At 46.1% G+C, this 22356-nt stretch overlaps 1 protein-coding gene across 1 annotated transcript in view; it reads left to right on the top strand.

Moving 5' to 3' along the window:
- Positions 1-231: 231 nt before the first annotated feature.
- PRR5L (proline rich 5 like) overlaps positions 232-22356 on the top strand; it is a gene marked incomplete at both ends in the record, with an annotated part of 66121 nt that continues 43996 nt past the window's right edge. The window contains 3 exons of the mRNA XM_080718742.1: positions 232-395; positions 2307-2387; positions 20720-20768. Of these exons, the coding sequence (XP_080574868.1) occupies positions 232-395; positions 2307-2387; positions 20720-20768 (294 nt within the window). The remainder of the gene's footprint in view (positions 396-2306; positions 2388-20719; positions 20769-22356) is intronic.

Genomic DNA, 22356 nt, shown 5'->3' on the forward strand with positions numbered 1-22356 from the left:
GTATCATATTCATTGTAGGATAGTCTGGCTATAAGGTCCTGGCCAACTTCATTTCAGATGTGGTATCCTCCGCCCAGAAATAAGAAAGCCTGCCCCTCTCTTTCCAGGTGACGACTAACTTCGTGGTTTTAAGCAAGCCCGAGGCCAGGAGGCAGCCCTGGCAGGAGCTCCGTCTGCAGGCAGCCGGAAGCCTCCGGTCTTAGACGCGAAGCCGGACCCTCACCTGGACTTATGACCCGAGGCCTCGCTCCCATCCTGCCTCTCGAGCTCCACAAGATGGGCTCCTTCCGCAGGCCGAGGCCGCGCTTCATGAGCTCTCCGGTGCTCAGTGACCTACCCCGGTTCCAGGCCACCCGGCAGGCTCTGCAGCTGAGCTCCAACTCGGCCTGGAACAGGTAAAGCAGGCAGGGGGCAGTGGAGGCCGCCCAGACTAGGCCGGGGCCTCCGGGGGCCTGGCTGAGTGGCTGCTACCACCGGTTCTTGGTGTCTCTGCTCTGGAATGTCATGATGATGGACGTACCAATAAGTTTTTTTGAGATCCAGTGTATCCATTAGCTCGCCTTGTTTTACTTTGAAAACATAGACCCCCTGGGAGTCCTGGCCTATCAAGGTGAATTAAATCAGCTGGGGACAGTTGGAAGTTACAATGACTGTTCACACCCTTGTGAACAGTAATACCCTTGGGTCTGTCTGAGTGCCCAGGGGTATGGTCCTATTAGTGACCTCAAGTAACTTGCTGCCCTTCTGGGAAGACTAGACGTGTATCTGTGAAAAGCTAAGTGAGTGGTATAAACCCAAGGTCACGCATCCCCGTGAGCCACAGGTGCCTGGGAGGGGGGACGTCTAGAGCTTCGGGTGGGCGTCCAGCCGGCCATGCACGCCAAGAACCCAGCATGCTGAGTCAGTACTCTTTTACTTCTGTGGCTCATAGTTTTTAAACCTCTGCAGATACTCTTTTGGTAAAACCAAATGTATCTTTCATCTATTTATTCTTTTTGCAGCACTGAGGATCAAACCCAGGGCCTTCTGTACTAGACACGTGCTCTCCCACTAAGCTACCAGATAATTCCCTGAAATTGTTACTGAATTCTCGGTAGTTTAGGGCTTTATGAGTGTTTCAGTGTGTGCACACAGAGAGCACAACTGTGCATGTGGGGCTGGACAGGGTACTTGGATAGGTCTTTTTTATTTGGTGTTAACTAGATCCTTTAAAGAAACAACAAACAAACAACAACAACAACAAAAACAAAAACAGGCCCAAGCTGAGCATAGTGGCACATGCCTGTAATCCCTGTGCTTAGGAGGCTGAGACAGGAGGACCTCATAGGTTCAAAGCCAGCCTCAGCTACTTAGTGAGGCTCTCAGCAACTTAGACCCTGTTTCCAAATTAAATATAAAATGGGTCTGGGAGCATAGCAGCCCGGAGGTAGAAAGCCCCTGGGTTAAATCCCCAGTACCACCAAAACAAAACAAAAACAAAACAAAACAAAACACAGGCCCAGGATGCTTGTAATACAGGAGATTATAATCTGCACCTTTTCTGTCATTTGGGCTGGGTCCCTGAGAGTGTGGTGTTAAGGTTAATGGTGACCTTTTGAGAAACTGACGGTAGTGCCTGCCCATCCACAGCAGTGGGGCTGGACGGGGCAGAGAGGCCAGCCTGGAGAAAATACTTTCAAGGAATGTGTTATCAGAAAGGCAAGGATTGACTGAACATGGTGGCACACGCTTGTAATCCCAGCATTTGGGAAATGGAGACCGGAGGATTGCGGCTAGTTAGAGAGGCCCTTTGCAACTCAGTGAGACCCTGTTTCAAAAATAAAAAGACTAAAACCTAGGGCTGTGTTGTAGCTTGGAGGTACAAGGCAAGGATTGTCCTAGCTCCAGGCCACCAAGCTGTCCTGGGAAGAGTGGCGGAGCTGAAAGAACCCCCGTCACAGACCAGCTCCTGCCTGTGGCAAACGTTGCTTTGAGCTGTGCTGGGCCCAGGGGTGCTGGCCTTGGCCTTTGCTGAGATCGTCCCCGCTGCCTGACCTCACCAGTGGGGCTGCCTGCGAGGAAGACCCACATACATGGTCTGCAACCAAGGGGAGGGAGATACTGTTGAATCCTTTCTGCTGCATTCAGCCTTCCTTCCTCCCCAAGGCCGCTGAGGAGGAAATGATGGATTCCCGGGAGAGAATGTAAGGCCATGCTTGTGCCGCGGGCTTCCTGGCCCTTCTGCTCAGCTTCGACCCTGAGCTGCTTGTGCAAGTGGCTCCAGAAGGCGGACTGTCTAACCAGGAGTTGTTCCTGTTTTCATGCAGTGTCCAGACTGCGGTGATCAACGTTTTCAAAGGGGGCGGCTTGCAAAGCAATGAACTGTTTGCGCTGAACGAAAACATCAGGTATGTGGACTCGAGCTGGGACCGAGGGCCAGCCCCACCAGGAGCCTCCGCTTCGGTTGTTTTTTGTTGTTGTTTATTTTTTTTCCTGTTGCCTCTCCTGTCAGCTGTTGCATTGCTCTTGAGGCTGTTGAGTTCTGAATAGCTCGTCTGTCTAGACCTCTGATTCAGGGAAGGTTCCTCCATTGGCTCTTGCGCGTAGCGTGTTTTTTAGTGTGGGAATAGAGGCTGATAGATGTCAGCTGTCATTTATTCTGTAAACATTGATTGTGCCCTGCTTAACTGCTAGGCACCATACTAGCAAGGGGACTTTGTGGTTGGAATCAGACTACTTGGTATTTATTGCTACTCCTCCTTTTAGAGAGGGATTTACCAACAGCCATCTGAGGACCTCCCTGATGGCCAGGTGCTAGAGAGGCAACAGGGAATGAAGACAGACCAGGACCCTGAGCTCCTGGAATTGTTCAGTCGGGGAGGTAGTCATTAGTCAGGTAGCTAATCACACATGTAAAATGTAAAAGTGCAGCTTTGCCAGCTGACAGAGCAGGTTCGTGTGACTTGATCTTGCCAAGGAGGCCTAGGACAGTGGAGGTGATGCCTGAGCTCTGATCTCAGTGCAGTGGGAATTCATTATGTAAAGAGTGTTACGGATTGGGAGAGTATGGTTGTGGGAAAACTGTTCCTGGGTACCCCTGCTACGGTCCTGGACACACTTTCCCTCAAACCACAACAAAACCCCAAACGACCAAAACCAGAAAAAACCCGCGGGTTCTTGTCCTGAGCTATGAATAAATATCCATAGCTTAGACAGTTGCTGAAGATTTAAAGAAGTTTATTAAAAAGATAGAAATACAGGAGATAGTTACAGCCCTGTACCTGAGAGTGGCACAAGGGGGCAATTTGAATGAATATACTAAAGAACCCCAGTTTACTGAGTGTTTTTATCCTGATCAAGTCTGAGGCAGGTCCTTTGATCTGTAGATATGCTGCCCTATCTCTAGCCCAGTTTTCTGCTGTCTCCATGTCTCCAAACACAGACCTCTACACCTTTTGTTATATCTCCAAGATGTGTTAAATTGCTTCTCCCATCCCTTAGGTCATAGGTATCTCCTTAGAAATGTAAAGAGACCTCTTCCCTGGCTCCAGCTTTCTTTCCTTCTCTTTAGAAATGTAAATTACAAGTCCCTTCCTTCTGACAGTCCTGGCTTTCTTTAGTACAAACAATATTTTTCAAAATTAGAAAATGATAATATTTTCAAAATTAGAAATCTTTCCCAATACTGGTACATTAATACATTTAAAAACCTCTCCCCAGTACTAGAACAAAGAGGGCCTCAGTTGCTGGAGACTGCAGGTACAAAGGTCCTATGGTTGCAATAATTAAAGAACTGAGAGAAGGCCCAGGTTCATAGCACACTGGAGGTTGGGTAGTGAGGTGGTTAGGTTTGTGTCTTGGTGAAATGAGGGCAGAGAGTCAGGCCGGGCTCTGAGCACTAAGCTCTGCTAGGGATAGGAGGTGGAGCCAGCCAGCCTTTATTTTTGAGATGAGAATCTCATTATGTTGCCTCCCTCCTGCCTTGGTCTCTTGAGCAGCTGCGGTTACAGGCATGCACCATCCGGCCTGGCTTCTGACTGGTCCATTAATGCCCTGATATTCATCCATTCCAGTCTGGTATGTTAATTACAAAACATCAAGGCTAAAACTCTGCCCTAGAGTGGGCAGAACAATAATCAGGCCGTTATCCGTTTACATATGGTTAAGACCTGTGTTCGGGTCAATGGGGCGCTGTCAGAGACCTGAGGTAAACAGAGTTGTATTACATGTCTACCCATGTGCTTGAATTTCATGTCATAATTACATAAATATGGAAAGGGACAAAAGAGATTATCCAGCCCCAGGCCTCATTTTACAGAGAAGGAAACAGGCCTGTGAGCAGGGGAGAGACCAAAGCAGGGTCCCCAACCCTCAAACTGCAAGAGTCCCATTTTATTCCAAGAAATGGGCTCCTGGCCTTCCCAGGAGATTCTTCAGCTTCCAATAACAGTGTAAATAAATACAACAGTGGCTCAGGAATGCGCTAATTGTTCCTCTCTTCGGGAGACTGATCCTGAAATTGTTCTGAAAAGTGCTGTTTGTGGGCTGCTGGGAAACAGGCAGGCTGCCCTGGGCTTCACCTGCTCAGCTGCCTGGCTGCTGAGGGCGGAAGCTGGGCTGCCCAGTGGGTCTTCTAAGAAGTGAAGCTGGCCCTGGAGCCTGCAGAGGAGCTCTTGCACTGATCTGGCATAGCGTGAGTGGGGAGGCATTGCTGGTGGGATGCTGTGTCCCAGATGGCTTCAGGCTCCTCATAGACACCAGCACACCCAGCCTTCCTCATAGTCTTCTGTTAAAAGTGATTTACGGATGAGGAAATTGTAGATAAGAGACACTAAATAACTTGCCTAGCGTCCCACAGCTATGAAGGTGGGGTCAGGGTATGAACTTCGGTCTAACTTAGACACCTATATTAGGTTTTAGTCTGCCATAATAAATACCATAGACCTGGTGGCTTAAGCAACAGAAATTTATTTCTCAGTGTTCGAGTGGCTGGAAAATTCAAGATGAAGGGGCCAGCCAATTTGGTGCCTGGCCAGTGCCCACTTCCTGGCTTGTGGATGGCCAGTAGTAAGTCATAGGGCCTCCTTTTTGTGCATTTAAGGGGAGAGAGGGTTCTCTGGTGTCCCTTCTTATAGGGACACTAATTCATCCCAGGGTTTCACCTTCAGGACCACAGGAAACTAACTACCTCCTAAGGCCTCACCTCCAAAGACCACCACACAGGGCTTCCACACAGGAATTGGCGGGGGCAGGCTGGGGGAGACAAGTCACTGCGGGGTGACACCCGCCACTTGGCACTGTCTTAGAAGAACCATCAGCTAGCTTACCCATCAGGAGGATGGATGAGCTGATGGTTTTCATCTTTCTGCCTCACGAGGACTCTGAGCCCATCTCTCTATCACTGATCGCTTACAGACCCCTAACACCCTTCTGAGGAATGGCATACCTCCAACCCTCCTCTCCAGTGTTGGGGCACCCCTGAATGTTCCTCTCTGTTCTGAGTAATTTTTAAGACTTGTGGGAACCTCAGAAATGGGTGGGATTTGAAGCACTCTGCTCAGATGGGAACTGAGCCCAGAATAAGCCATGGTTTTCAGAAACCAGAGCCTGTATTGCCCTTCATCCTGCGGTCCTCCGTCCTCCTCTGATAGAGCCGCCACAGTGGAGACAGGCTTTTACATCGCAGAGGCTCAGGCTATCACTGGGAAAGTGAAGCATGTACCAGGTACATATGTGACCTGGATGTGTCAGGTTACATAAAGTGAGCTGCTCTCACATTGCTAAGTGCCACTGTGGAGAAAAAAAAAAACATCGCTACCTGTGTGTCAGGGTCTCAAGCACTGAACTGGACACACTGCTCTCCAGCCATAGTTGAGTGGACATGTGGGTTTTGATTTTCCTTTTCTTTCTCAAAAGTCGACCCCACCAGTCCTAGCCCTCTGTCCACCTTATGAGTTAAGATGAACCTGGACAATGTGAATTTATTATGTAAATATTAGCCAATGCTAAAGGTGGCCAGAAAGGCAGATATTTTATGTAACAAGATCTTGTAGTACAGTCATTATAAAAATTGACCCTATTTTAAAGATGTGTCATTGAAAATGAGCTCCTGTTTATATTTTTCTCTCTTTTCCAGAAGAGAGCTTTCAACTCAATAGAGTTAAGCACCAGGGTGGAGGGCACCGGATGGTGAGAAAGCCAGACAGACTTGGAGGGAGGGAAGGTTAAATTGGTCCCAAGTTAATTTTACAATCAGTGTGACATTCTCTATGTGCCAGAAGATCTGTGCTAGGTTCAGTAGAATTAGTGTGTGTGTGTGTGTGTGTGTGTGTGTGTGTGTGTGTGTGTGTGTGATACTGGGGATTGAGCTCAGGGGTTTCTACCTCCGAGCTACACTCCCGGCCTTCTTTTTATTAATTACTTAATTTGTTTATTTATTTATATGTGGAACTGGAGATTGAACCCTGGGACATTCTACCTCCAAGCTATACCCCGAGCCTTTTTTATTTTTCATTTTAAAACAGGGCCTCGCTAGGTTGATGAAAATCTTGCTAAATTTCTGAGGCTAATCTCAAATGTGCAATCCTCCCGTCTTAGCCTCCCAATACTGGGATTACATGTGTGTGCCATCACACCTGGCTCTTGCTTTTTATTAACTTAGCTCTTGCTAATTTATTACGTTCTGGCCTCTGACCCATGATCCTCCTTTCTTAGCCTACCAAATACTGAGATTACAAGTGTATGTCACCGTGCTGAATTTAGAACATTTTGATTGGAGAGAGCAGTTTCTGGATTGAGAGCCTACAGATCAAGATAGGGTTAGCCAGGTGACCTTGGGCACATTGCTTTACTGCCCTAAGTCTGGTTTTTCTTTTATAAAATGAGGATCATGATCAAGAGCACGGACTGACGTTTGGGAGGCTTGAGATAATGCTATATACCTTTAGTGCAGGATCCAGTGCAAAACAAATGTTTTGTATGGGCTAGTCATTATTATTCTTTTTATTGCAAACACTTAGGTAGAGTGATGAATCATATATGTGAGAGCACAGGCCAGTGTGATCAGTTGGCCCATGTGTGGTTACTGCATGAAGGTTCCCCTGCAGCTGGGAGAGTTGGAGCTGAGGCTTGGGTGTGGTTGACATTTTACAGGAGAGCCAGCTGTCTTCTTTCTGCAGAGATGAGAACGAGAGGAAATGACTCTCTCAGTTCTCCATTCTACTCAAGCCAAATGGCAATAAACCTTTTGATGGCTTGTCCAAGGCCAGTGTCAGAGCCTGACTCATCTTCCCTCTGTCACCGGCCAGCCTGGCCCTCTGTCTACCTTTTGAGTTAGGATGAACCTGGGCAATGTAAATTTATGTAAATATTAGCCAATGCCAAGTGTGGCCAGAAAGACAGATGTTTTATGTAACTGGATCTTATAGTGCAGTCATTATAAAAATTGACCCCTTTTTAAGATGTGTCATTGAAAATGAGCTCCTATTTATATTTTGGCAAATAGCCTTTGAGATAGCTATGAGGAAGAAATTCGGACTGAAGATGGTTAAGTTCTTTTTTTTTTTTTTTTTTTTTTTTGGTGGTACTGGGGTTCCTGGAAGCCCTTCTACCTCCGGGCTACACTCCCAGACCTATTTTTTATACTTTTTTATTTGGAAACAGGGTCTCCTAAGCCAGCGCGCGCGGCTGGCTTCGAACCTGCGCGATCCTCCTGTCTCTGCCTCCCAAGCGCGGGGATTACAAGCGTGCGCCACCACACCCGGCAAGATGGTTAAGTTCTAAAACACAGCATTGAACCTTAGAGACAAGTGACTTAGAGACAAGAACTTAGAGACCCTTTTAAATCCATTGCACTTTAGTGTGCATGCCAAATAAAAGTTGTGGCACTTGGTCTGTTGATATGAAAACCATAAATCAGAATATTTTCCATTGAAACTTAGGAAGCAGAACTTGCATGATGTCATATCCCTAAAGGCAAGAAAATGACCTTTCACAGTAGACAGATTCTGGCTAAATTGCCAGTCATCGTGATCTACAATTCTGGCTTCCCCGAATTGCTATCTGCCTAGACTTGGGCTGATCTTGGACATCTTCCTGTTTGGACTGTCTGCGGGGCACTGATGTGGTTTTTAATTCCCCTCTGCCACCTCAGCCCTGATGTGGCTGCACTTGGCTTGTGGGGCTTAGAGATGTGGGTTTCATGAGCCCTTCCAAGAACAGGTGGCCGAGCTTTCAGAAATAGCAGCAAGCTCTTCCTAAACAGTCAACTCTTCTACTGATTTATGTGGCCAGGAAGTGTTTTACAAGTTATGGAAACAACAAACATATACCCTGGTTTATCTTTACTGGTCCTAGTAAAGACCTACAAAAATAGGTCCTTAGCATCCCTTTATGGTTTCACTGTTTGTGCGGGTAGAAGGAGGGAGTCACTCTGGATCCTGGGCTGTGTCTGGAGTAACCTTTGAGGCGGGTGGTTCTCACTCTCAGGAGTGCATAACAGCGAGAGAGGGAACCAGAACAGGCTCTTATCTGGTGTTTTAAGCAGAGCAGGCTGTTTCAAGCGGGGTTGCAGCAGAATCTAGAGTGCTGGGGTGTGCGGAGGATGGGCACACAATTAGATTTGGGGGGAAATGAGGCCCAAGTCGATAAATCTCTACATGTGGGCAGGTGAGAACCTGTTGAAAAGGGCCGCTGAAGATATGACTGTCATGCCGCCCACCACTTGCTCCTTGTCCTGGATTAGCTGGGAGGACGTTTTTCTCTGCAGAAATAAATGCTCAGAGACAAGGCTTCCAGAAGCCAGATGAGTTGTCTGCAGCTGGCCAGAGGCAGGAAACACACATTTTCCTCCATTCTCCTACCGCCCTGCTTTTGTTCTCGGGGAGGGAGGAGGGTGTGAAGGAAACCCCAGAGATTTTCAAGGAAAGAGGAGGTTCCAAGAATTCTGCTTGAGCTCGGGCAGATCCAAGGTGACACATCCATTTTCTGAGTCACCTGGTGGCCCGATCCCTGAAGGGAAATCCACCTCGCGAGTTGTCCTTCTCTCTTGCAGAGTCTGTTGACTGAAGTGGGACCCAGAACTGGGGGATGAGTTAGGGGGAGCTGAGAAGGGGAGCTGAGGTCTCACCCACAGGCTGGCGGAGGAGACAGGCCCAAGTTGTGATGGGTTCCGCGAGGTAATGATTGTAGCAGACTCTGGCATGCACTCTGTATGTTTCAGGCTCTGCTCCGAGGTTAACTATGTTAACTCTTGCCCTCCTGCCCACACCCCCATGAGATCAATCCCGTCTCCCTGTCTCTCAGGTGAGGAAGTGTGGCATATAGATGTGGAATAACTCCTGGGAGTCACCTCCCTTGTGACCGTGAAGCTGGTTTCCACGTTGGAAGTAGGCTTCAGAGGCACGTGAAGCTGCCTCGACCACAGTCCAGCCTTTGCTTCTGAGGATCCTAATTTGGGAGGGACTAAGGTGAGGTCTTCTGGACCTGGTTTTCTGTTGGTACTTTGTGTCTACTGTGGTGACTTTGGGGGCAGAGAGGGTAATTATAGGGATGTGGCACCAGAAGTCTATAGCACAGTCGGTGGTGGTACTGGGCCTAAATGTTATTTAGAGATCTGGGCATCCGTGCTAAAACTCCAGCTCCATGGTCTCTGGAAAGTCGAGTCAGCCAACACTGGACACACAACCTGGTGAGGAGCCGGGCAGGGGAGCCCAAGCCTGGCCCTTGGCCTGAGAGGGATTCCCTCAGCCCTTATCAGTCACACTTGCCTCTGTTCCCCCCTCACCTTCCCTGTGGTCTGGGGGACTCTGCCACCTAGCCTTCAGGGTGGCCTCTGTGAGATGACTCTGAGCATCCATCTCCTTGTCTGCAAAAGGAGGGTGAATGCCTACCTGGGAGCCTGTTAGAGAATTCAAGATGTGATGCTTACTTAGTATATGTCCCCTTGGTGGCATCCTTGTTTCTCACCATCCCCACTGTCACCTATGTAACAGACAGCAGAGCTGAGACAGCACCTGAGTCAGGGACACAAGCTCTGATGGGTCAGGATGGAGTGGGCCAAAGGAGGAGGAAGTGTTTCCATGTTGATGAAAAGATGCCGCCTCCTTGAACAATAGTTCTGTGCAGGCGTGAGGCTGGGGATCTGCAGAGAGTGGCAGTCAGGCCATGGGCACGGCCCAGCTAGAGGGTTGGGCACAGGTCCCTAGAGACCCCTCTCCTGTTCCAGGATCTTAAGGTGGACTAGGCAGATTCCGCAAAAGGGCCTAGATACTTGGGAGAACTTGGGGCAGCCCTACCTGCCAAACGGCACAGATAGATTTCATAACTGATGTTGCTGTCGGACTCATCCTGGTGACCGTGGCGCCAGCCTCCAAGCAGTCATGCCATATTTAACCGTGTGGAGCAGTTAGCTTCCTGGTACCTTTCCCTGTGTGCAGGGGAGATGGGGCTGGTCTGAGCCAGTTTCTCTAAGTCCCTCTGCGCTTGCTAGCACGGCCTCTTTCCTGGTGCCGCTGCCCATCTCCACCGCCTGGAATCGGCGCCAGCAGGGCCCCTTCACCCTCAAGCCCACAGAGGTGGAGGTTGGGCCGGCAAGACCGTGAGGAGTGAGATTACAGACCTAGAGTGTCATAACAGGAAATCCTGTCAACCAGGGTGGCATCTCAGCTGGTCAGCCCGGCAAGCAGGGAGAAGGGGTGAGATAATACCGACCAGTGAGTGGTTACCTTCCCTCCCTGCCACACACACAGACACACACACACACACACACACACATACACACATATACACACACACCACACCACACCACACATACACACCACACACATGTAACACACACCACATATGTATAACACACACATGAACCACACAGTGAGTGGTTACCTTCCCTCCCTGCCACACACACAGACACACACACACACACATACACACACCCCACATGTAACACACATCACTTATGTGTAACACACACACAAACCACACATACACCACACCACACACACACGCATGCACACACACCACACCACTCATAGCCATTATACACACATACCACACATACATCACACATACATAACACACACCACATACACACTCACCCACCACACCACATACACCACATACACACATGATCCACATATATCCACCACATACACACACCACACACACCACACCACACATCACACACATACCACACACGCATCACACATACCACACAAACCACACAAACCACACATACCCCACACACCACACACATAACACACACATACACCACACATGATACACTATACACATGCACCGGACAACACACATACCACACACATCACACACACACTACACATACCACATCTACCGCACATACCACACACACCACACACACCATGTACATACTGAACACACACCATACATACCACACACTCACCACATATACATGTATATGCTATACAACACACCATACAAACCACACACACACACCACACATACCACATACACACTACACACACACCATACATACCACACACACACACCACACACATATACACCACATATCACACACACATACTACACAGACACACACACAGACACAGACACACAGACACACACACACACACACACACACACACACACACACACACTTTTTTCCCTACTGGGGCTCCTTTTGGCTTCTGCCATTCTCCACCCTCCATGCCATTCTCCCGTGGGGTCAGGTCTCACACATACGCTCCCGTCCCCTTTTTCTCAGCACCCAGCTCCCTTCTCCTAGCCCCGTGGCTAACAGCAGTGGTGGTTGTTAGCAGCAGAATTCTGTTTTCAAGTGGAACTGGACACCCAAGTGCAACCTGTGAAGCCAAAGGAGCTGCGCAGGCTGGAAGGTGACGTCCATCAGCCTCGTCTCAGCAGCGCTTTCCTCCAGAGCGTGCTCCACCTCCCCACCCTCTAGCCCTTTGACAGGGTGACCTGGCCCTAATATACTACCCCTGCCACCAGTCTTCACTGGGTACTTAATCCCAGGGTTAGGAAATAGTAGAATGTCTCTATTTGTAAGAAGATGCGACCTGTGTGTGGTGGTGCATGCCTGTAATCACAGTTGCAGGTTTTGAGCCGGCCTCAGCGACTTAGGGAGACCATGTTTCAAAATAAAAAATGAAATAGAGCTGGGGGTGAAGCTCAGAGGTAGATTGCTCCTGGGTTTAATCCCCAGTGCCCAAAAGAACAACAAGAAAAAATAAGATGCTGAGGGACAGAAGGATGGAGTTCTGAGGGATGTGGGACAGTCCAACAGACCTGAGTGGAACCCTATGACCAGCACTGGCTGAGCTGAACCCTGCCTGGCACTGGGCCCTTCCCTAGGAACCTTTTGAGAATGAACTCATTTGACCTTTACAACAATCTTGGGAAGTAGGTCTCCTAACTATCCCCCTAGTTCTAGTTGTAGTGGAGGAGATGGAAGTAGGAAGGGTGATGGATTTGCTCAGATTGTTGCTAACAACAGCTGTGAAGCAGGTGTTTGTTTTTTTTATGGTACTGGGGTTCCTGGAAACCCTTCTACCTCCCGGCTACACTCCCAGACCTATTTTATATTGTTTTATTTGGAAACAGGGCCTCTTTAAAAAAAAACTCTTAAAATGATTTTATTTTATTTATTTTTTAATTGCTGCATTGTATTTATACACATAAAAGGATAAAAAAAACTTGTGTAGGCATAAATGCACACATCACCCAGCCAGCCCCCACCCAGTCCCCACCTCACTCCTCCCCATCCCTCCCTCCCATGCTTGGTTTAGTGGTTGACTTTGATATGAATAAGTACATCATGTGCTTTTAAGTGTTTCCCTCTCCCCACCTCCCATTCCCACAGTTAGGTTGTCTTATTTGCTCCTCTATAGGATCTCCTTTTTTACCTAGCGTTCCTCCTATGACCCCATTTACCCTAGCTTTCACATATTAGGGAAAGCATCCAATTCCTTTTTGTGACTGACTAATCTCACTTAGCATGATGTCCTCAAGATCCATCCATTTCCCTGAAAATACCGCAATTGTATTTTTTTTTATGGCTGGGTAAAATTCCATTGTGTAAATATCCCACAGTTTTGTAATCAGTTCATCTGTTGATGGACATCTTGGATGGTTCCATAGTTTGGCTATGGTGAATTGTGCAGCTATGAACTTAGATACACATGCATTAGTTTGGGAGTTTGGTTTCCTACCTTTTGGGTAGATACCCAGAAGTGGTATTGCTGGATCAAATGGTAGATTTGTTCCCATTCTTCTGAGGATTCTCCATACTGTTTTCCAAAGTGGTTGCACTAATTTGCAATCCCACCAACAATGCTTGAGAGTTCCCTCTTCTCCACATCCTCGCCAGCATCTGTTATTGTTCATGTTTTGAATGATTGCCATTCAAATTGGGGTTTGGTGAAATCTCAGGGTAGTTTTGATTTGCATCTCTCTGATTGCCAATGATGTTGAGCATTTTTTCATGCATTTATTGGCCATTTGAATTTCTTCTTTCATGAAGTATTTATTTACCTTGCCCATTTTTTGATTGGATGATTTGTTGTTTCTTTATAGTGTTGAGTTTCTTGAGTTCTATATATATATTGGAAATCAGACCAGAGAGCTTAAGGCTCCTTGAAGGAGGGCATAGATCCAACACTGCAACACATAGGCACAGATAAAAACTTTCTCAAGAAGACCTCAAAGGCACAACAAACCAAAAGGCGAATCAATGTGTGGGATTGCATGAAATTTAAGAGTTTCTGTTCAGCAAAGGAAACTGTCAAGAACTTCAGTAGAGAGCCAACAGATTGGGAGAAGATTTTTGCCACCTACCCCGCTGATAGAGGACTAATACCTAGAACATATATGAAACAGGATCTCTTAAGCCAGCGTGGCTGGCTTCGGAACCTGCAAGATCCTCTTGTCTCCGCCTCCCAAGCATGGGGATTACAAGTGTGCACTTGTAAAAGTTTGTAAAAGTGTGCAGCTTTTGTGATTCAGACCCAGCAGCTCCTCCAAGCTCCCTGCACTCAGCAAGGTGCTGTCCTCTGGGGTCAAGTTTCCTGGTGTATAGAAAGCGGAGATATTCCTGCTCCCTAGCAGGTACATGTGTGTTATTGACAGACATGTGATGGGACCTGGAAAGTGCTCAGTAAATTTGAAGGAGGCAAAAAGTCAGACTCCACACTAGGAGCAATCTGTTTCTTATTCCTGTTTTTAATTTTTTTCCCCTAGCAAGTTATTGCTTTCCTGTTCAGAGGAAAGAAACCTTGGGAAAGAATGGAAAAAGCAGAAGGGAGGCTGCCAGATGCTAGGCCTCTGGGTCGCAGGAACCTAGGTCCTACATATTGGAAATTGGGCATTTTCATTCTCTTTTGCATCTAGGGAACCACAAAATCATGGGCTCTTTATTTTAGCTGTCTTCCTCCTACTTTTCTCCTCTTTCTCCTGCTCTGCAAAGTAAACGGGCAAATTTAGTGAGCCAGGTTACAGTGGAGAGAAATTGCCCCTCTCTGATGTGGGCCTATGTATCTCTGATGCCCTGATATTTTTTACTCTTAATTTTTGAGTAAGATGAGCCTCCTGTGCCTCAGGAAGAAGGAAATCGGGAGTTTTCTCATCCTTTTCTTCTTGCATCGAGCACCAGGTCTAACCCATAACAGGTTTCCAGTAAGTGTTTATGATTCAAAGACTGGATACATGGAGGGCTTCCTTCCCTCTGGTGCTCTTTCTGTGAGAGGAAGAGTGTAGCTCTTAGATGGGGAAGCTTCTGCCAAGTTTCACTTGAGATGGCCTTATCAAGATAGCGGTGTGGAAAATCCCCTTTGCAGCTAAGAGGGGCGTAGACTTTTCAGAAGAAAAGTGCAGCAGAATAGGCGCAGCGTAGAAGGATCACTGCACCATGACTCGGCTGCCATCTGCCCACAGATGGCTTGGGCACCAAGCTCCTGGGCCCCAAGCTCTGGCCCCCTCCTCACCTCTGCATTGCCTTGGGACAGAGGTTCTCCGGTTACCAGCCTGAGGTGGGTCTGGGTGGACAGGCTCCAGAACTCTGAAGATTCTGTCGCCCCTCTGCCATCCTGAGTCCTGATGTTCCCTTGCAGGGGACCCACCCCCACCAGTCCCTTTTGTGCTTCAGGCTGAACTGCGGTTAATCTTGGGGGTGGTTACTGTTAACTTTAAAGTCTCTTAAAGATTGTTTTTGATTGGGATTTTATTCATATGGTTCAAAATGTTAAACCTACAACAAGCTGTACACAGTGGAGAATCTTTCAGGCCTGTATCCTAGAAGCCCCATTCCCATTCCCTGGTCCTCAAAGATAATGATGATAGCATAGCTTCTTTCAGAGTTCCTTTATGCACACATAATGAAGACACATCGAGATGTAGCTGGCATCAGAGGACACTTTATAAGAGGTCCCCAGTCTGGTCCGGGGGCTGGTGGAGTGGTATATCTGTAGGACAGCATCTCCCTCCATCTTCAGAGAATACAGTTTGCTACAGTGTTGTGTAGCTGTACTGAAATAGCAGCTACAGCTTCAACCTTCTCCAGTCTCTTACCTGGAGGGACGGAGAGGAGGACACATTTTATAGTGTGTGCTTTTATATATGTTTGAAAAAACAATAAAGAAACAGGGCACACCCTTAATCCCAGTACTTGGGAGGCTGAGACAGAAAGATCACAAGTTTAAGACTAGCCTCAGCAATCTACTGAGACCCTGTTTCAAAGTTTAAAAATAAAAGTAGATTGCACAGGTTCGAAGCCAGCCTCGGCTACTGAGTGAGGCTCTCAGCAACTTAGTGAGACCCTGTTTCCAAATAAAGTATAAAAAAATAGGTCTGGAAGTATAGCCCAGAGGTAGAAAAGCTCCTGGGTTCCACCCCCAGTACCACAAAAAGAAAAGGATTTTAAAACAAACAAACAAACAAACAAACAAACAAACAAACAAGGGCTGGGGTAAAGCTCGGAATTAGAATACTTCTGGATTGAATGGATAGTACCCAGTCCCCAAAAAAGAAAAAAGAAAAATAGGGATGTGGGGTGGCGCTTAAAATGCCAGGCATTTTAGTTCAGAGGGCCCACTAGAAACCAAATCATACAGCTCACCCAGACCTGAGTTTAGTGAATTTGTGGGTATTATGTAAATGAAAATATATATTCCCACTTTTCTCTTTCCACAAGGTATCCTGTTGTACATTCTATTCTGCATCTTGCTTGCTTGCTTTCTTACTTAATATAACAGAGATCTTTTCATACCATTAAGAAGAGCCCTTCTTTATTTCCTTATGTTTGCTTTTTACAATTGTGAAAAACTCCATAGTATGGATGAGCCATAATTTTTAAATTCGCACTTTACTGGTGCACATTTACGTTGATTCCTATATTTTGCTACAGTGAAAACCCGTTCATTTATTCGGTGACCCTACTGAATGTATAACATGCTCTGACAGAAATAAGAACTGGGTGAAGCTGGGTGTGGTGGCGCACGCTTGTAATCCTTGCGCTTGGGAGGCTGAGGCAGGAGGATCGCGCAGGTTCGAAGCCAGCCTCAGCTACTGAGTGAGGCTCTCAGCAACTTAGTGAGACCCTGTTTCCAAATAAAATATAAAATAGGTCTGGGAGTATAGCCCGGAGGTAGAAAGCCTCTGGGTTCCACCCTCAGTACCACCAAAACAAATAAAGAAAGAAAAGAAATGAAAAGAAAAGAAGAAAAGAAAAGAAAAGAAGAACTGGGTGTCTTTAGGGACAGGGCAACACGGCTTACTGATTCGCCCACCCAGGACAACAGTCTTGACTTAAATGATCAGATTGGTCTTTTCTGACTCTCTATAATAATACCCACCAGAGAGGGTTTTGACCTCAGGGTTCGATAAAAGGACAAGCATGTGGTTCTCCTTCTAAACGTGGTTAGAGTTTGTCACTTTTAAAGTATCTAAAGCAGGTGCCCACCTCTGTGTCTGGCTCTGGATTAGTAAAGACGAATTGCCACCTGTATCATCAGGGTGGATGGCACCTCTTTTACTTCTAAGTTATTCTTGTCCACCATCCCTTTGTACCCCAACATGGCTGCCCCAGCTCCAGAGCCCTTTTGTGAAGTCTTTGTCGTGGCGGTTGCATCTGCTCTTAGCTTCTGCCTCTCGTGAGCCGGCCTTCCCACAGCACACGATCCACTGTCGCGCTCTGCAGCCCTGGCTGCAAAGCGGGGATGCGGCGTCTCCTGCCCTTCCTAACCGCAGCCACTGGGCTGAGCAGATGAAGCCCTGAGCCTCTCAGATCCCTCACTGGGTGGCGTTCCCATGCTCCCCAGTGCCACTGTGAAGTGTCCCACACGATTCCCACTTACCAAGCCTCGTCCAGCCCCAATTCCCGATTATTACCCCAGCTAGACTTCTCCCCATGGATGCTCCAGGGAGTCTCCCTCTTTTTTTGGTCTGCAAGCCCCCCCCCCTTAACCTCTTTCTCATGCCATCTCTCCCACAGCATCTTCACGAGCACAGCATTTGCCAAGCCTGGGTTCGACAGGGCGCTGCTGTTAGATACCATCCCTTGCTGTTCTGAGCAGCCAAGATAACCCTAGAGACCTCTGCCCCAAGGAGCTATTAGGCGGGCTTGTTTTCCTCCTTTTCACCAGAAGCTTGGCTTCTTCCTATATGGTTTTGAGACTTCCTAGTGGCCATAATGCCTTTGTTAGGAAATATTTCTCTCTCTTGTGGTCAGAAGTAGATTCTTTACTGCTTCCTCTATCCACTTGGGGGGCCCAGAGGTGGCTGGTTCTTGTTCCCAAGGTGCATCTAGCCCTATCCTTAAATATCAGTAATGACCTTCCTGCTCTTAGCCCAGTGAGTTTTTTTTTTTTTTTTTTTTTTTTTTTTTTTTTTTTTTCAGTGAAAATAGCTCACAGTTTTTATTTTCAAATGCTTCATTCACATGACAAAGGGGGGAAACATATTTTGAAACAGATGAACCATGAACTCTGGGTTCGGAACCATTTCCAGAGGGTGAAGCCTAGAGACCCTTCTCAGAATAAGATCTTTCAATAAGTAAAATAAAATGTAAAAAAATACTAAGTATCAGAATGTTTTAAAATGTGTGCTGTATAAATATATGAATTTATCTACTAATACATTAAATAAAGGAAATAGTGGCAGGTCTACTGTTTCTTAAGGTAAGTGAACATGTAAATAACATTTTTAGATATTAGCAACAACTATAACATGAAATGATACCATCTGTGATTACTATAAATACAAAGACATATTTGTTGCTAATACTATGACTGGTTATTGCCTATATTTATTTTTTTTTTTTTTTTTTTTTTTGCTTTTTATTTTTTTTTTTTTTTTTTTTTTTTGTCTTAATCGTTGCAAATTTATTTTTTTACTTAGTGACTTTTAGAAACAAAAGGAGTGATTTTCTCAAGAGCACAATTAAACTAGTATATAAACAGAATATTCCTATTGGGTTTACTAGATGCATTGAAAATATGTCAATTAATAAATATTTAACAATCCCCAGGGACTTTTCCTAGTTTGTACTTTTCCATTTAATTTTTCTTTTTTTTTTTTTTTTTTTTTTTTTTTTTTTTAACAATTTTTTTTATTGAACATAAATAGTATACATTTACACTAGAGTATACAAAGAGCTCAAAAGGCTCTACACCAACAAAACAAACAACCCAATCAAGAAATGGGCAAATGAACTAAATAGACACTTCACAAAAGAAGAGATACAAAGGGCTAATAGATACATGAAAAGATGTTCTTCATCACTGGCCATCAGGGAGATGCAAATCAAAACTACACTGAGATTCCATCTAACCCCAGTGAGAGTAACAAGCATAAAGAAATCAAACAACAACAAATGCTGGCGAGGATGTGGGGAAAGAGGAACTCTTTTACACTGTTGGTGGGAGTACAAACTAGTTCAGCCACTATGGAGATCTGTGTGGAGATTCCTAAGAAAGGTGGGAATAGATCCACCATATGATCCAGCTATACCACTCCTGGGTATCTTTCCAAAAGGGTTGAATTCAGAGAAATACAGCAACATATGCATACCTATGTTCATAGCAGCACAATTTGTAATAGCCAAAATATGGATCCAACCCAGATCACCATCAACAGATGAATGGATAGCAAAACTGTGGGAAATACACACAATGGAATTCTATTCAGCCATAAAGAAGAACAAAATTTTATCATTTGCCCAGTGAGTTTTGATGAGAGCTTCCCAGTCTCTGATCAGACGTGCCCACGTCTGGGAGAACTAGGACGTGAGATGGGATAGCCTTCTGGGACGCTGCTATTAAATTGAATCTCAAACTGCAACATCTACCGCCCAATGTGCATTTTCTGTTGTGGCAAAAAAAAAAAAGAAAGAAAGAAAAAAAAAAGATGTTTTCCTTGTTCCACATGTGTTTGCAGCTTTCCAGGGCATTTTCTGGAAATTCCAGTCATGAATGTTTCTCTCTTCTCTGGCTCAATATTCTCGTGCCTGCTTTCTGCACGTAATGAGATTTTGTTGTTACCTCCTGTTCATCCTTCAGTGACCTGTGAGCGTGTTCTGGGAGGGGAGGGTTGATAACCAGTGAGGGTGTCAGAAGCTGGAGCGCTTGCTCCTGAATAACCACAGCCACTGGGCTGAGCAAATGGGGTTCTGAGGAGTCTGCTCCCTAGGGAACGCCTGGGACCTTTGGAAACTCTTGTCTTTAACTCCATCATCCTGTGTGGATCAAATAAAAGACAGAGCAGTGGGGATGATCCCAGTGTTTGTCATAGGGAGAAAGGACCCAGTGCCAAGATTCATATATATATTTATTTAATTTTAGCACTTAAGGCTTTTTGAAATTACCTTGTGATTCTGTTTATTATAGTGCTGTCTGTCCACCTTCCCCCAAGCATAAAAACCCCATGAGAGCAGAGACCATGTCTGTCTTGCCCATCTTTGTACCCTGGGTGCTAGGGACAGTGGGTGGTACTCAGAGCAGCTCAGCACCTGTCTGTTGTCTGGATAAACAGAAACTCTCTGTTCCCCTTTAAGGACTGCCTCAGTCCAGCTGTGATGAGTGTTAAGACCACCCAAACCATGACACCATGTTGAATCAGAAGTCTGGGAGTCTGATGGATTTAGAGGAGAGATGAGTGGGGTTATGGGAAAGGATGTTGAACTTGTAGAAGGTCTGGGTTCAAATCTTGGGTCTGACGCTACTTATTTGGAAGACTTCTCTGAGCCCCAATTTTTTTTTTTTATGGTGCAGGAGAAATAATAATTGCACCCTTGCACATACACATTTTAAATCCCTGGTTGAAGAGTGCACATTACAAAAAGTACATATAAAATGTGTTTTAAACCATAAAGTGCTTTGCAAATGTGAGAGATTGCAAAATGGTAGCCCAGCCTTTCTCTTCCGTGCTTTTTACTTTGGGATTTTGATTCTTTTGCTTCACATAAAGCTGGGCGCCCTGGCCTGCCCTGGCCAGCTCTGTTAGAACTAGGATTTCCTGGGGCTGCCCTCTTCAGGAGGTCACTTTTGCAGAGTGAATTAAGGAACAGATCTCTTTCTAGGATTTCTGTTGCTTCAATAGCCTTGGGATGGAGGGCATTCACCGGGTCCTGGGGAAGTGCGCTCCCTCCTTAGGCCAGGTCTCAGCCCCTGGTGAGCGCCGTGTCCTTGTCCTGCACTGTGAGCCGGTCACTAGGAGCTGTACCACCAAGGGCTGCTTGACGGTGTTTCTCTCTCCCCAGGCGGCTGCTGAAGAGTGAACTCGGATCGTTCATTACAGACTATTTCCAGGTAAGCTAAGTGCATCTGAGCATATATCATTGTCATGCATGTGGGTCCATGTGCACAAGGGGATGGAAGCACTGCACACCTGGATGCTCCTTCAGTACCTACAATCACAGACGCAGAATCCCTGCTACATACGGCTTGGCACAGTGCAGCAGCTGCAGAGGGTCACCGGGTGAGTGTGGTCCCTGCAGTTCCTGGACATTCTAGTCCCAGCAGTGATTCGCAGGCTTTTTGATGGCAGGACTCTTTTATGCTTATAAAAATCAGTACTGGGTATGGTGGTGCACGCTTGTAATCCCAGCTTTGGGGAGCCTGAGACCAGAGGGTCGCAGTGCGTGGCCAGCCTCAGCTACTTAGTGAGGCCCTTTGCATTTTAGTGAGACCCTGTTTCAAAATAAAGAATAATAGGGCTGGGGGTGTAGCTTGGAGGTAGAATGCCCGTCGGTTCCATCCCCAGATATAAAATAGGTCTGGGAGTGTAGCCTAGAGGTAGAAGGGCTTCCAGGAACCCCAATACCACCCAAAACAAAAACAAAAACAAAAAACATAAACAAAACAAAACAAAACAAAACAAAAAAACAGTACTTAAAGCTTATTCTTGCTTTTATTCTCAGTACTTGGGAGGCTGAAACAGAAGGATCTAAGGTTTTCAGCCAGCCTCAGCAACTTGTGAGGCCCTCTGCAACTTAGTGAGGCCCTGTTTCAAAATAAAGAATAAAATATGGTTGTGGGGGTAGCTCTGAGGTAGAATGCCCCTGGGTTCAATACCCAATACCACACACACACAAATATTAGTACTTATTTAGATTATGTCTATGTCTTTACCATATTGGAAATTAATTCTGTAAATCTTTAAAATATCTTAATTCATTTAAATAATAAGCCTATTACATAGTAGTATAAATAACACTTTTATGGGCAGTTACTTTTTCTTTTTTTAGAGGTACTGAGGATGGAACCCAGGGGCATTCTACCTCTGAGCTACAACCCTGGTCCTATTTTTTAGTATTTTTATTTTTTTAATATTTATTTATTTATTTGGGTGGTACTAAGGGTGGAACCCAGGGGCTTTTCTACCTCAGGGCTATACTACCAGACTTAATTTATGCTTTATTTGGAAACAGGGTCTCATTAAGTTGCTGAGAGCCTCACTAAGTAGCTGAGGCTGGCTTTGAACCTGTGCAATCCTCCTGTCTCAGCGTCCCAAGCACTGGGATTACAAACGTGCGCCACCACACCCCACTCTTTTTATTTTCAGGGTCTCACGGAGTTGCAAAGGGCCTCACTAAGTAGCTGAGGCTATATGTGAACAGCGATCTTCTGGTCTCAGCCTCCTCAATGCTAGGATTACAGCCATGCACCACCATACCTGGTTAGCAATTACATGTTCAGAATTAAAAATTAGTAAGAAATCCAGGCATGGTGGTGCGTACCTGTAATCCCAGTACTTAGGAGGCTGAGACAGGAGGATTGCAGGTTTGAGGCCAGTTTCAGCAACTTTAAAGAGACTCTCAGCAACGTAGTGATTCCCTGTTTCAAAACAAACAAACAAACAAACAAACAAACAAACAAACAAACAAACAGAGCTAGG

The sequence above is a fragment of the Muscardinus avellanarius genome (genome assembly GCF_963383645.1).
Source record: "Muscardinus avellanarius genome assembly, chromosome: 1".
Classification (NCBI taxonomy): Eukaryota; Metazoa; Chordata; class Mammalia; order Rodentia; family Gliridae; genus Muscardinus; species Muscardinus avellanarius.